This window comes from Taudactylus pleione, unplaced genomic scaffold (genome assembly GCF_031769625.1).
Source record: "Taudactylus pleione unplaced genomic scaffold, aTauple2 ptg000122l, whole genome shotgun sequence".
In the NCBI taxonomy this organism is placed as follows: domain Eukaryota; kingdom Metazoa; phylum Chordata; class Amphibia; order Anura; family Myobatrachidae; genus Taudactylus; species Taudactylus pleione.
In genome coordinates, this window is record NW_028284524.1 from 11,125,807 (window position 1) to 11,141,754 (window position 15,948).

General features: G+C 41.4%; 1 protein-coding gene across 1 annotated transcript; it reads right to left on the minus strand.

Annotated features, from left to right (window-relative positions):
• Window positions 1-8,782: 8,782 nt before the first annotated feature.
• On the minus strand, window positions 8,783-14,458 carry CRYBA2 (crystallin beta A2). The gene is made up of 5 exons (XM_088472351.1): window positions 14,378-14,458; window positions 11,506-11,672; window positions 10,909-11,050; window positions 10,532-10,674; window positions 8,783-9,040 (listed from the first exon to the last, which is right to left on the minus strand). The coding sequence occupies exons 2-5, from the start codon at window positions 11,661-11,663 to the stop codon at window positions 8,893-8,895; spliced, it is 591 nt and encodes a 196-aa protein (XP_088328477.1). The 5' UTR covers window positions 11,664-11,672; window positions 14,378-14,458; the 3' UTR covers window positions 8,783-8,892.
• Window positions 14,459-15,948: the final 1,490 nt, after the last annotated feature.

The window sequence follows — 15,948 nt, forward strand, 5'->3', positions numbered from 1 at the left end:
CCCGATCATGTGTAAACTTGGACAGCTGATAGAATCTGACTGTATATGCAGCCACTCTCCAATCACATGGGAGCGCTGGTTATGATCAGACCAAGATCTGAGCCTGTCATCCATTATCAAAGTGCTTAACTGCCTAACCTATCCTACCTATCGCATCAATAGTTTAGCATTTCAGGCATTCTAACATGGCGCAGAGAGCAATGATGTATACTGGGGCATGGAATGGGTATGCCTGCTTGAGCCGTGAAGACTATGGACCTCATTCAGAGTCTCTCGCAAGATGCGATCGCTCACTTGCAAAAAGGGTCTGGGTATGCAAATCAAGCGATCGCTCTTTGCGCTGTAAGGACGCCCTCTATGTCTAAGTGAGCGACGGCGGTTAGCGTATGCTGGACTATAAAATCTCCCACCTGTCACTCGCAGCACACGTCATCTCCAGGAGAGTCTGATTAATCGTGAACATCGAGGGCCATCGAAGCTGCTCGCAGCGCTTGGGGTTGACCTAACCTACCCCAAGCACTGCGAGCAGTTCAGGCTAAAAAACAACCAAGTCACGTGTGCAATGACGCTACTTTGCTAATTATGCACACCCATTAAACGCCGTTCTGACGGTCAGACGCACCTGCGTTCGCACATCCACACCCCATTTCACAAGCACCTTCCCCTGTTACCACCCACAAACGGCACTATCTGTCACTCAAAGCAGCGACCTGAAAGTGGCTTGCAAGCTAGCAAAATCAGATCGCAACGAATTACTTGCGCACGCGCACCGTGAATTATTCGCATTCGCAGATGTGCGATTATCTCTCTCAGCGAGCGAGCGTGCCCTAGCGAGAGTCTCTGAATGAGGTCCAATTTCCCTTGGCACTCAGGAGAGACATATTTTGTGGGATTTCTATGCCCAGTCTGATTTAGCATTTACTTCTGTTGCCACTTTAAATCCATCCATCAAAGGCTTTGACAAGCCGCAGGTTAGTAAATCTAGCCCTGAGAATTGCACTCTGCATACAGAACAAGAGAAGTTGTACTAGTCATCTGCCCATACATAACAATAAAATGAAAGTGAGAATTACACTTAGCATGCAGAAAGAGAGAGGTGGTACTGAGCATCTGACCATACATTCATACTAAGCAAATATTACATAAATGATTCAGTAATAGCAAATAAGAATTATAATATTATGGACAAAGATTATTGGAAAACTTTGAAAATCTGCACTTCCAGGAGCTTACAGTACATACAGACTCCATTGCAGAGCCACAGGAAGCCGAGGGGAAGGAAACCTAACGTTCTGCTGGAGTTGTGGTACGAGATTTGCTACAAGACTTTACATGGAGTTCTTATTAATCAACTGCTATGAGGATTGTCATTCTCCTTCTTTTAATTGATATAAATGCTACTTCATATTGTACAAGATAGACTGAACCTGATATGGGGCCTGATTCAGAGCCGGACGCTATTTGCGCTCGCTCGTTCAGGAAAAAGGGGTGGCTATTCAAATGAACTGTTCGCTCTTTGCGGTCTGTTCACGCCTCTAGGTCTGAACGAACGAACAAAACATGCGGTCGTTTTTTTGAAAACTACGCCCCCTGGCCGCTCGCATCCTACGTCATGTCCGCTATTTATTAGATTAATCGAGTACATCGACCAGCGTATGAACTGCTCGCTATTCTTGTGGTTGGTTTTTCCTACCGCAATCTTGCGAGCAGTTCTGACTATAAAATAACCCAGTGACGTGGTCAATGACGCTGCTGTATTAATTATGCACACCCTTAAAACGCCCGTTTTGACTTTTTTAAGCACGCCCGCGTTCGGATCTCCACTCCCCGTTTTCAAGCACCTTCCCCCGTTACCACCCACATACGCCTCCTCCTGTCACTCAAAATAGCAGGCATTCGCTATTTAGCGAACAAACGATTTTCGGCTGCACTGACTGGTTCGCGCATGCGTATTACCATCCGTACGCATGCGCAGTTGTGCAAACATCGCTCGGAACGAACGAGCGGCCGCTTACGAGCGGCTCTGAATCAGGCCCATAATGCAGAGGTTCATCCAATCACTTCCACTGACAAATGTTAAAACAATATAAAAAAGAAATATAAAAATAAGCCTTAGGCTTAGCACTAATAGTTATAACATACTGCAAAATAAACTGCTAGGTCGTATTGACCGCTAAAGACAGCCAGATGTCCCTGCCTGAAATCTGTAAATAGAGATCACTCTATCCCAGATTAGAGGAGATGTATTGTAAATTAGTCTGTAATTGTACCTGGATAAATATTTGAACCCGCTGCCTGGGTTGTTTGGATGCAGACCTGGATCTGGGGAGTTAGTTTTATGCCCGTAGAACTCTACTCTCCTGTAGGTTTCCCTAGAAACTAATCCTGCTCAGGAATGGGACAGATACTGTAGGTGTCATCTGATATCTGCTGTTTGCAAAACTGATCAACTTCCAGTTCGCAGGCTGTAGTGAGACGGTTATGTGTCTGATTTACTCACCTTCATGTCTGTGTACGGTGTACCAAAGCACTGATACAGTACATATGTGACCAGAGCCGTAGCTAGACTTTTTGATGCCCTGTGCCAGAAACAGCATTGGTGCCCCCCTCATTTTTCAAAGGGACATGATGCACCCAAAAAAGGGCCATGGCCTTATGGGGAAGGGTCAGTGAAGAGATAGGGGAGGCCAGGAGATGCTGGGGATGAAATAAGAGAAAGTTATAAGTGAGAATGATAATAAACAGAAATTTGACTTGCTTAAACAGCGCCCCCTGACCTGTGGTGCCCTGTGCGATGGCATCGGCAGCACTACCCTAGCTACGGCCCTGTATGTGACTCTTGTCTAATCCTACAATTAGAAAACACTGTTCATCATAACAGCGAATTCATCCATTAAGTAACCTAGGCTCCTGTTTAGGGTCCAGAGATTATATACATTTTTGTATATTTTGTTTTGTTTGACAAACTGGGGTGGGAAGAAGGCCCAAACCAGCATATTGCCTAGACCATAATCCAGCTCATTGTATCACTCAGTGCCTTTGTGATTCTACTGGTTTCTAGTGAATGTCACTCAGTGCCTCAGCAATGCTGCTGGTATCTAGTGAATTGATAGGCTATATTCACATTAGCATTGGTAAATCACACAAAATGGCTGCCTCCACTATATGAAAAATAACATTTTAATTCTTTGCTGACTGAGAGTTGTCGCACATTTTGCATTTTACACTAGGCGGGTAGCTGTCTTGGTAAAGCACAATTCCCCAAACCAGCGATTGGTTGCCAGACCAGAAAGCTGAATTATGGCAGTTCCCGGAACTGTGGATACAGTAGAATATGGAACAACACTCAGGCCAAGTCAGGTCCTTTGCATCCAGAGTGCACTGATGTTCTATGGTGGACAGAGGTAGATTACAAAAACTTGTTTGCACTAAGGGCCTGTGTCAGAGTCTCTGATATACACTAATGCTGCCGCCACTGCTGCAAATTTGTACGCAGCAGTTGTGTGAAAATATGCAAATGTCGCAGATGCTGGAAATTGTATTGAGACGCCCACCGGTGGCTTCACAAAACCAAGCAACTACATACAAAGACTCAGCATCTGTTGCAGATCAGTCCATTATCAGACTTCTGAGTAACTCTACAGTCACGTAGAATGGACACCGCAACTGAGATCCTGGAGCAATTTTTACGGCAAACGGCAAGCTGAGATACACCCCGAAAATGGTCCTGATGCATCTGAGTCGATTTCCCCGTTGCCACCCACAAACGGACCCTATCAATCACTTTGCAAATAAATCTTCACTGCGAGTGTTATATGGAAATTGATGCATGCGCAGAGTGACTCAGATGCATACACAGACCACTGATAATCGCCCGCCTACCTAAACACCAGCATTGTGTCCATCTCTAAATCAGGTCCTTAGCTTGTTACAGTGCCTTGCAAAAGTATTCACCCCCCTTGGCTTTTTACCTTTTTTGTTAGATTACAACCTGTAATTTATTTATTTTTTTCATCTGAATTGTATGTGATGGATCTGCACAAAATAGTCTAATTTGGTGAAGTGAAATGAGAAAAATATATATAAAAAAGAGTCTTTATAAATAAAATTCTGAAAATTGCATGTGCATATGTAATCACCCCCTTTGCTATGAAGCCCCTCAAAAGTTCTGGTGCAACCAATTACCTTCAGAAGTCACATAATTAGTGAAATGAAGTCCACCTGTGTGAAATCTAAGTGTCACATGATCTGTCAGTATAAACACACCTTTTCTGAAAGGCCCTAGAGGCTGCAACACCACTAAGCAAGAGGCATCACACCATGAAGACCAGGAGCTCTCCAAACAAGTCAGGGACAAAGTTGTTGAGAAGTACAATTCTGGATTGGGTTATTAAAAAATATTCAAATCTTTGATGATCCCCCGAGGCACCATCAAGTCCATCATCATCAAATGGAAAGAACATGGTACCACAATAAACCTGCCAAGAGAGGGCTGCCCACCAAAACTTACAGATCGGGCAAGGAAGGCATTAATCAGAGAGGCAGCACAGAGACGAAAGGTAACCCTGAAGGAGCTGCAGAGTTCCACAGTAGAGACTGGTGTATCTGTGCATGTGACCACAATAAGCCGTACACTCCATAGAGCTGGGCTTTATGGAAGAGTGGCCAGAAAAAAGCCATTACTTAGTGATAAAAATAAGAAGACATGATTTGAGTTTGCCAAAAGGCATGTGGGCGACTCCCCAAATGTATGGAGGAAGGTGCTCTGGTCAGATGAGACTAAAATTTAACTTTTCGGTCACCAAGGAAAACGCTATGTCTGGCGCAAACCCAACACATCCCATCACCCCAAGAACACCATCCCCACAGTGAAACATGGTGGTGGCAGTATCATGCTATGGGAATGGTTTTCAGCAGCAGGGACTGGGAAACTGATTCGAGTTGAGGGAAAGATGGATGGTGCTAAATACAGGGATATTCTTGAGCAAAACCTGTTTCAGTCTGCCTGTGATTTGAGACTGGGACGGAGGTTCACCTTCCAGCAGGACAATGACCCGAAGCATACTTCTAAAGCAACACTCGAGTTGTTTAAGGGGAAACATTTAAATGTGTTGGAATGGCCTAGTCAAAGCCCAGATCTCCAATTGAGAATCTGTGGTCAGACTTGAAGATTGCTGTTCACAAGCGGAAACCATCCAACATAAAGGAGCTGGAGCAGTTTTGCCTTGAGGAATGGGAAAAAATCCCAGGGGCAAGATGTGGCAAGCTCATAGAGACTTATCCAAAGCGACTTGCAGCTGTAATTGCCGCAAAAGGTGGCTCGACAAAGTACTGACTTTAGGGGATGAATAGTTGTGCACGCTGAAGTTTTCTGTTATGTTGTCCTAAATGTTGTTTGATTCACAATATAAAAAAAAACACAACTTCACAGTTGTAGACATGTTCTGTGAATGAAATGATGCACACCTTCAAACAATCCATTTTAATTCCAGGTTGTGAGGCAACAAAACATGCAAAGGGGGGTGAATACTTTTGCAAGGCACTGTATATTATATAAGTGAGTTTTGCTCCTCTATATTTGAGCTGATACTTATTGGGGAATTCAATATGGAGCGAGAACTCCGTTTTTGCGTTAATATCGCACCTATGACGTCATTATCGCAGGTTTTAGTTTTACACCGTATTCAATTTCAAAGACTTTTCGCAGGTTCGAAAAGTCTTTGAAAAAAAATGGGGATAACTTTTCACCACTGAATAGGTGGCGAAAAAAAGTGCAGAATTGGGGTTTAGGGGTGCAGGCTTAAAAAAAATAGCCTGCACCTCTGGGAATAAGATTTTAAAAATAACTGTGTCAAAAAAAGTTTAAAAAAAAATAGGGACACCCAAAAATATTAATTTAAAAATTGGGGTGAAAAAAAAAAAAAGGGAAAATAGTGTTTAACAATAGGGAAATAGGTTCAGGGCTATTCTGCAAATATGCGGCAGGTGTATTCTAGAATAGGCTATTAGCGGCAGGTGCATATTTGCAGAATTTTTTAAAACTTACTTTAGGGACATAAAAATATGCTAGTACCCATTTTCATGTACCCCAAATTTGATGGGACCACTTAAAAAAATGAAAAAAATAACCTAAGTGCTCTTCTGCAACACTTCTTCAATGTCGGGAAAAAACACCTGCTGCAGCTATTTAAATCCCCGACTTTCATTTGCAGGCTAAAACGGGGGTACCCATAGTGATCCCCCATGTTTTTACAACTTTAGGGGGGTCCTACAATTTATTAAAGGAAAATTTTTTTTTTTACGCAGATCCCACTTCGCAGTTTGCCGTTTTCGTAGCTTTTATATTGAATACTGGGATAAAGCGGGCGTGCGCCCGATACTTTATCCCAGGAAAATCTGCGATGTGGAGCGAAAAGTCAAGCACGGACTTTTCGCTCCCATATTGAATACCCCTCTTAGAGTGGTCTATTTGATGTTCTCCTTGGTACATAAAGTTGTCTGTCAGTTTTCAGAAGAGCCACACATGGACAAACTGAACTGCAAAGTTGAATACTGGTAGAGGCTCCAGCAGTACCGGTGACATTATATTTGAATGCCACATTACTCATGACAAAGCAAGCCTTTCTATTATATCCACATTGACCTTTCATGTTGTAATTTACTGTAGGAGGCACCAGAGTTAGGAAGGAACAGGATTTCTTTTTTTGCAGATCCTTCATCTGTCATTATGTATTTTTTCTTAGTTAATCACAGACTCCCCCTAGTGGCAACAGTCAGGTGCTTGCCTCGTGATACATCATAACTTGTCTTTATTTAGTTGTAGGCTTAACTTTGCCTGAAAACACTGTATGTAGCTAATTCCACGTTAAATAAACACACATGCTTGCCATATGATCTCTCCGATGATCAATGCCATGCAATCAGCCTCTCTGTGCTGTTTTAGGATACACTATGCTCCTCCAACTACCATTGTGCTATCTAGTATTATAAGCGCGGTGTCATTCAGTGTAATTACTACCGCCGTAGCGGCACTATATGTATAAGGAATATTTACCTGTTATATTTATACTGAACAGTGTTACTAAGAAATAAGTTTTGCACCAATATACAGTATATCTTGTTTAGATTATAGATTCTGCAACATGTTGTAAGCTCTTTGTATATTCATTGATAATCATTGACCTGCAAAAACCATCATTTTTTTCTGTTGGCATATGAAGGGTTAATACACCATTTTGGATTTTCCCTAAGAGATATGGAACCAATTTGACACATGTATCCCAGCTCGTATGCTTCTAACTTATCCATTATAAACAGTATCAACAAGAATTAAGTCTTGTATCAATACGTGATATGTCTGTATTAGATACTAAGCATTGATTTACACAGACTGCTCTGACTGCATTTAAAGACCACACTCTGGGCCTGATTCAGAGACGGACGCTAAAGCAAGTTTCACGCAGATCGAGCGATTGTTTGCCATTGCCTATGCACCGCACTGCGCGTGTGCTGAGATCGCAATGTGATCACGCACGCACAGAGGAATCCATTGCTAAGCGAGTGACAGACTGCCAGCGTTTCGGGGTGGTATCGGGGAGTGGTCACAAAAACGAATGCGTGCCATTCCGTTTAAATGCCGTTACATGGGCGTGCATAAATTAGCAACTGTGATTGCCTGTGCAGCTCTGCATGTCAGAAGCGTACCCAAGGCTGCACCAGGTCAGACCTGCCGCAAGGGTAAGATGGCCGCCGATGTGCTTCGATGTTACCGATGTTTACGTAGGTATGCGTCATCACATGCAGGTGAGAAGGCAGCAGTGGACGTCTATATCCTCAGGTGATCTTTGCTAACATAAACATATTTTCTCAGCTGCATTGTGTGCGAAAACGCAGTTGCAATGGCATTATCGTCCGTCACTGAATCAGGTGCTCTATCCAGAGTAAGGAGGAGGTCAGCACCTTTTGATTTAATCCTTCTTACCAATTTGAAAGTAACAAGGTATCTATGTATATGATACAACATTGTTATGGGATAATCTAATCTCTATATAATTAGAATTAGAAATAATTGGCCTTTTTCCACGTTAATAAGATACATATGTTGCAGAATTTAAGGTGGTATATCACGGCATACATACTCAAACTAAGGAGTTTGGAATTTCCTTTCAGTGACTCTACTAAGAAAATGAATGCAGAACACTTACTTAATATTTTCACATATTATAGAATTTCTTTACCAACCACACATGTATGAAAAATAGCCAGATATCAGCATCTTTTGTCACATATATTACATGGCTTTAATAAGTTAATTAACAAATGGATTAAAAAATTATGGTGTGATTTATGTATATCCTATCACTAGTCATAACAATATATTGTGATATTGAGATTTATTATATGATGGGTAGAGCATATGATAATTAGATAATATTTTATATTATTGTGTCTATCCTTGACCTTATTAAACATCAGAAATAAAAGTGAAAGTTTTATTCATACATATATCTTTTCAAGTGTGCCTCACAAAGGGTTTTTCTGTTTGTCTTTCTGGTTTAAGTGCTTTATGTACTAACCCTAGGGTCGGGAGCACCACCAACTTTAAATAACTTTCCTGAGAGATTTAACATATACATTGTTTTAAACACACCAAAACATATTTATTACAGCTCAGTGCAGAGTCAATCGTTTGATCTTGGACACGTGTATTGTCGTAGACTCCAACGTGTTTGGGTTTCTTAATGAGGTTTCTGCTAATAAAAAAAATACAGGTGGAACAATGTATCATTAAAGTTGAATTTATTGCTGTCAGAATGATTATGGGAGCAGGCCTCTAGTCATGGGATGGGGAGTTGGATGGGGCTGGGGTCTGTTAGGGTCTGTACACTGTCCTTAGTGCTGGATCCGGCGGATGGATTGGATCTGGTTAGTGTGAGCCTGAGTGCTGTATTCATTGTAGTTTCTATATTCCCCGTTGTGTCTGTCTCTTTCCAGCACATACTGGTAACCTCTGTATCCGGGATACTGGTATGCCACCCAACTATGGGGAGGGGGAAACAGAGAGGGAGCATCGGTGAGTTGGGGTAAAAACACAGTAAGGACATAATAACATTAGAAACATGTCAGTGTATATATTTTACAGAAAGTCAGAGAAAAAAAGTCCTCATTGGAGACTGTAAAATACCATTTTAAACGTCTAACTTGGAAAAAATTTAAAAACTGAATTTTTTACCTCTTAATTCCTAAATATTCCTATTTGCTTAATTCTCTTTACAATGCCCCAGTTATAAAACAATTATAAGATTGACAATTAATTACAAAAAAAGGAAACTGTCACCTAATAAAGCTCAATATTTATCATTACTCTTGAAGTGGCGTCTCATATTAGACTTAGTTTTCTGGTTACAATTTCACATTCTAGACACAAACACTTTATGGAGTTTTTATTTTGTCTTGAATCATCTTAATAAGTAATAAGAAATATATTACACTTTTAGAATAAGGTCTTCTTATTTGTCAATAAAAGCAACAGTGCATGCAGTGATTAATTCTAATATTGCTTTGTGAATAAGGAACATGGACAAGTTTTTTAAATGCTTTGGAGTTTGGGCCGCTTGTTATCATTCTTTGGGGCATATTTATCACGACCCGCATCTCAGATGCTATTGTGATGTGATTATTTAGAGTAAATTTGCAAAGTGATATTTGCAAATATTGCATGAATGTATTATAATTCATATCTCGGGACAGTGCTCCTGCCTCTTCTGTGCCCCAACCCCCGGATCCTTATGTGCTGCTGCCCTGGTCCCAGCCTCCTCTCCTGCCCCTCTCTCATCTGTAATAGAAAATAATAACATAAAACTTACATGCACCCAGGGATCGTGATTGATGAGCTCCTTCTGTGATCCGGTTAGCTGATCTGTGTCGTCAGCTGAAATACCGGCCGGGACTTCCACTAAACCTCAGCTGACTGCACAGATCAGTTGACCAATTTACAGAAAGAGCTTATCAATCACCGATCCCTAGGTGCATGTCAGTTTTATTTTATTTATTTTCTATCATAACTATTTTTTCTGTGATCAGCCTGTGGTCTAATAGACACACAGGCTGATCACAGAAGCCGGCTCCAGGCTCTGCTCAGCCTCTCAGCATGCACGCAGGGCAGATCAGGAGTAGGAAAAAAAAGAAAAGCTTGCATATGCTATCTGAAAATTGCTTTATTTTCGCAAGGCTTCCTGGGTGATATGTCTGTGTGGACAGGGCTGCATGTGACAGAGGCATTGCCAAGATATACATAGGAGAATGGAGGCAACAGAAAGCCACAGACTGAGAGTTACAAAGTGGAAGGTGCAGGTACTGCTAACAGTACAGAAAGGTGATGTGAGGGTACTGCCTTAATCAATGTGGGAAGACTGGGGTGTAAAACACACCTCTATATGAAGCAAAGCTCTCACATCCAATTTGCTTGAACATAACAATACTATGAATGTAAGGGGAAGTGTGGGGATGTGTGGGGGGTATGAATACTCACCCTCCAGAGTTGACTTTAATTGAAGCTACCTCTTTGGAGCACCAGCCCATGGCCTGCAGTGAGGGGTAATCATCACACAGCTCAAACTTGCGGCCCTGGAAATTCTCACCTTCATACAGAGTGACTTTGCTGTCGCTGTGGTTCTGTGGGACATAGAAACTCCATTTATGCTGTTGCACTTAAGTGTCAGGATTACAAGGATCTAGTCTGTTACTGTATATAAGGGTAAGAAGACTGGTATGTTAAAGATAATCCACTAAATTATATTAGAACTAACTGTATATTATAAATACCCTTGTGTAAGTACATCTGCGTGAGGTAACCTAAGCGCAGAGCCCAGAGATAACTGTGTTGTACACAAACAGACAGACTCTTACAGCGCATTTAACAGGTCGGAAGGACAGAAGGTGCTCTGTTCGGTAGCCACTGTTCCCACTCCATGCCTCCCAGCGAGGGTAGTCTCCTTTCTCTAGGATAAACTGTTGCCCCTGAAATTCTGGGTACTCAAACCCAACCCATCTGTTATGAAGAAGAAGACAATGAGGGTAGAAGGAAACAATGGCTCAGGACTGACTTTATGGTCCATATGTGGGTCTTAGGTCATCGGGAAAGTATCCAAACTATAATTTATAATTAGGATTATAATGTCCAAATAGAAGTAGTTGCATATGACATATGTGCATGCGATGAACATTATGTAATAATAATGTAATTATTACACAAATCTGCTGTAACCTATAACAGCTCAGTTACTAATGACAATAATAGCTTTTCAGCAAAGTTATTATTTCATTCTAACTAATTTACTTTTCATTTATTAAGTTAATGATAACAAAACTCCTATGTGCCCCAGACAGCAAATATATTGTATCCTTTCCAGAGGTGGTAACAGAGACATGTTGGTAGAAATGCTTATTAAGGATTGGTAAAATACTGATACTGGAAAAGATATTGGAAATACAAGCGACACTTACGGTCCATTCTCCACCTTAACTGAGCGGATCTTCCGGAATCCTCGCTCCATAATGTTGGGGCATTCAATGAGGAATTCACATCTCTTTCCCTGGAAGTTCTCCTCTTCCCATACAGTTACTCTCCACTGGCCCAGGGTCTCCATTGGCTGGCTGGTCATAGCGATTTACTTGGGAAGTAAATGAGAGTACACTGTTCAGAGGGGATGTAGTCAAGAGACCGATTCCGTTCAGAGTCTGGCTCAGCTGTCCGAAAAATATGGGCAAATATTAACCCGCTAATTCCACGCTCCTCTTATTGGGATAATTCTGATTTCCCGTTGATGTCAGGTAATGAAGGTGTATGTTTCGGATCCTTCAAATCTCACCAAATCCCTCACGATGTAGTACATAAAAATGGGAAAACAGAAAAATACAATATATATCAATAACATTAATAATATAAATAGGTTATTTCTCTACCCACACCACATACTATTCTGGGTGAGATAGGGTATCTGTAAAAATGGCCACTTTGTCCTGTAACACCCCAGTATAAGCACAGAGGATTCTAACCCCTCAGATTCTCCACACTCTAAATAAAGAACTAATCCTCAGAAAAAACTTTAGCCATTACTGTCACCTCAACATATCAAAGGTAGTCATAATTGTACTCGCAAATAAAGGGCTACAGATTCCACACCCTAAACATTGGTCACATTCACTTTCTACTGTGACCGTATGGAATACGTGGTTGGACCGTATGGAATACGTGGTTGGAATACTTCATTTGAGAAAGGGCAAAGTTTTTGCCTTTGATAAAGATAGATACCATTATACATCTGCAAAAGACCACCCTCATGTAAGAATACATGTGAGCATCTACTTACTAATTTTGAATACACGTGGTGACCTACAGTATATGAGTGTTTACAGGCGGGAAGGTTTTCTTCACTTATAGAAGTCTTTAAAGATACCTTTATGGGTTTTATCCCATGTTGCTCAAGTAAGCATACATGTGAGCCTTAGCCATTTTCACAGATACCCTATCCCACCCAGAATAGTATGTGGTGTGGCTAGAGAAATAACCTATTTATATTATTAATGTTATTGATATATATTGTATTTTTCTATGTTTTCACATTTTTATGTACTACATCGAGATGGATTTGGTGAAATTTGAAGGATCCGAAACATACAACATCATTTCCTGACATCATCGGGAAATCAGAAATATCCCAATAAGAGGAGCGCGGAATTTACGTTTGTTTATTGTTTGTAGATTTAAATATTCTGGGTAAGATAACGCCTGGTGTTTTTCCTGTGGCTGCTCCCAATTCCAGCTCACTGAAAACTACTGTATTTTGTTGCATTAACTCACTAATGTTAGAGAAGAAAATTCTAACACCTCAGAAGATTATCAGCTGTCCTGTAACATCCCAGTATAAGCACAGAGGATTCTAACCCCTCAGATTCTCCACACTCCAAATAAAGAGCTAATCCTCAGAAAAAACTTTAGCCATTACTATCACCTCAGCATGTCAAAGGTAGTCATAATTGTACTCGCAAATAAAGGGCTACAGATTCCACACCCTAAACACTGGTCACATTCATAGTCACTGTCTACTGTGACCGTAATACAGCAACTAGGTGTTTCAAAAATGTAAAACAAACATGAAAAGACTTAGGGGAAGATTTATTAAAGCTTGTAAAATGAAAAATGGTGGTGTAGCCTATAGCAAGTAACCAATCAGATTCTGCCTTTCATTTTCTAGGATGCAATAGAGAAATGTAAGTTAGAATATAATTGGTTGCTATGGCAACACCACTTTTACTCTTTAGAAGCATTAGTAAATATACCCTAAATGTAGCAATCTCTTTTTATCAATGAATGACTTTAAAAAAGCTAAACATCTGTTACTTGCTGTATACTGTTTTACAGTCTCCACATTTCCTGGTGGTTTCCATGAACTCTGTAATGCTGGACCGTATTTCTTATTACGAACAAAAAAAAATCCCAGGACAAAAAATGCTTTGTTCTTATTGGTTATTGCAATAATTGGTAGCTTAAATAGTACAAAAAAGTATAATATACATTGTGGCTGCCAGAGGCAGATTTAGGGGTCATATTATTGGTTGATCCCCCCTCCTTCACAACTGTGCTCAGCCTCCGCGGTCATGGTCAGTTGAGCATAGCTACAGAGTTGCCCAGCAGCAGTGACAGGCGGCTCTGCATATACTGTACATCATGATAGTGCCACTGCTGGCTCAGGCTCTACCACCTTTATGACAGCCGATGCCGTCTGGTCCCAAAACTGAAGCCTCCTGGCAAACAGCAGTTAGGCAGGTAGCTCCTACCTCTCCTGCAGGCAAGACACCACCCACGACCTCCTCTCCCCACTGGTGCTACATAAAAAAAGGTTCATCGTCTCTGATGCTGGGGCCATGGGGATGGCCTGCTGTGCCACCCCCAACAGGTGGTGCCCCTAGGCACGTGCCTGGTAGCTGCTAAAATGGTCAGTTTATCCTAAACCCAATTCCATTAAGGAAGTGGGATGGATATTCTCAAGAAAGATCGAAGAATTGGGAAAGTTATACTATTAAATGAGTGAATATAGCTGGCTGACAACAAAGAAAAGTGAAAACCGCACTGCTCATTCTGTACTAAAACATTGTAATATATGGTTTCCGACTTCATTTTAAGCTGATTTTTGTATTTTATCTGAGGCCTGGGTTTTACACCTGCCCTACACCCATATTACTATGTGCTGGGCTTATTTTGCAGTCTATGGATATTATTTGCAGCCAGAGACTGTATAGAAATAATTCCATGATCAGACACCCTGGTGCCACATTGTAGTGACTCATGCCTAACACTATATGCCACAGACCTTACCTCTGTACACAGGAGACTGGATGCAGTGGGCTGTGGTTTGTTTGCCCACCTTGCCCTTATATATGCCCACAAACATACTGAATTGTGCAGAATCCGCAGATCAGAGGTGCAGACTCAGCACAGCCGGAGGGGAGCAGAACAGAATAGGAGAAGGGGGGCAGGGTATGAATGAGACACAGGGCCTGCATCAAACCAGACTTTTGCTGTGCGTTCCAGTTGGGCTATTGTAAAAGAGGATCAGGAAGAACAATGGAAACTGCTGCTATGTGTTTGTACAGGATCAGGCACAATGGGCAGAGTGACTGATGTAATCAATGGTCATTCTGTTTGGTTTATTGTAAGTCCTGCTGCCTTGGCACCTTCGGTGTAGAGTGCTGGAGCACAGGGGCGTTGGGCGAGAGTAAAGTGTTGGGTCACTGTAGTCACTTGGAAACTGCAGAAAAAATGGATTTAAAGGGAAATCAAACTTAAACTGATATTTATTTAAAAAATATATACATTTTTCATATTATCTTGCTGTGTAAATAAGAGCCCTCACATCATATTCATGTCATTCAAAAATTACATATTTCTCTGGATATATTTTACTCTTTTACATTATGCCACTAGAGGCAGTGTTCTATTGTGACTGACAATACATAATGGAAGCTGATATTAATAAATATATATATATATATATGGGGCACATACAATTGGGCACGAGGTTTAGCAAGGCAAAAACCTCACGCCCCTCGTGCCCAATTTAGAAATAGTTCTCCCAGCACCCATTCCGTGGGGGGCCACACAAACACCGGGGGTCACACACAAACACACACTCTTGAACACACATAGTCACTCATACAAGCACCACAGACACTGACATACTCAACTCTGCTGCTGCCGAAGAGCCGGCTCCCGTCGAAGAATACAGCACTCTGGAAGGTGAGTAATTAAGGAATAATTAAGCTAATAGGAAACTTCCAATTGCTTAACTAGTCCTAATGAAAAAAAAAAAAGAAAACACGCACCTAATTGAGCTATTCTCACACCCAATTGAATATGCCTCATAGAGTTTAGGTCTCCTTTGTAGTACAGCGATTGGTAGAGCTATAAAGTGCTAATTATTTGTCACCCAGTTATGCCCATACAGCCACAGTGGAGATGTATCTTAGATTGCCTGTAGGTACTTTAAAGCTGGGTACACCTGAACAATGGTGTGACCCAGCATTGCAATGTAACAGTATATTGTATTGTCATACACACTACACGATCTGCCATGTGAAGGTGCAAAATATTGTTACATGCGTCATGTAACAATACCGCATCATCCGTGGAATTATCCCATATGATGTGCAGCACAATAGATGAAATAATTGAACCACCAAGTTCATCAAATGATGAATTGGGTGAATTTGCTCATACACACTAAGCAATTGCAAGATCAGACGATATATTGTATAGCGTGTACCCAGCTATAGTTTTGTACACTGGGTACACAGCATGTTGAGCACTTTTAATCAGGAGTGCCAAGAAGGGGAGGTACTCTTTACCCGGGCCTGTGCCTGTTGGAGGGGCCCAGCAGGGGCCCAGGT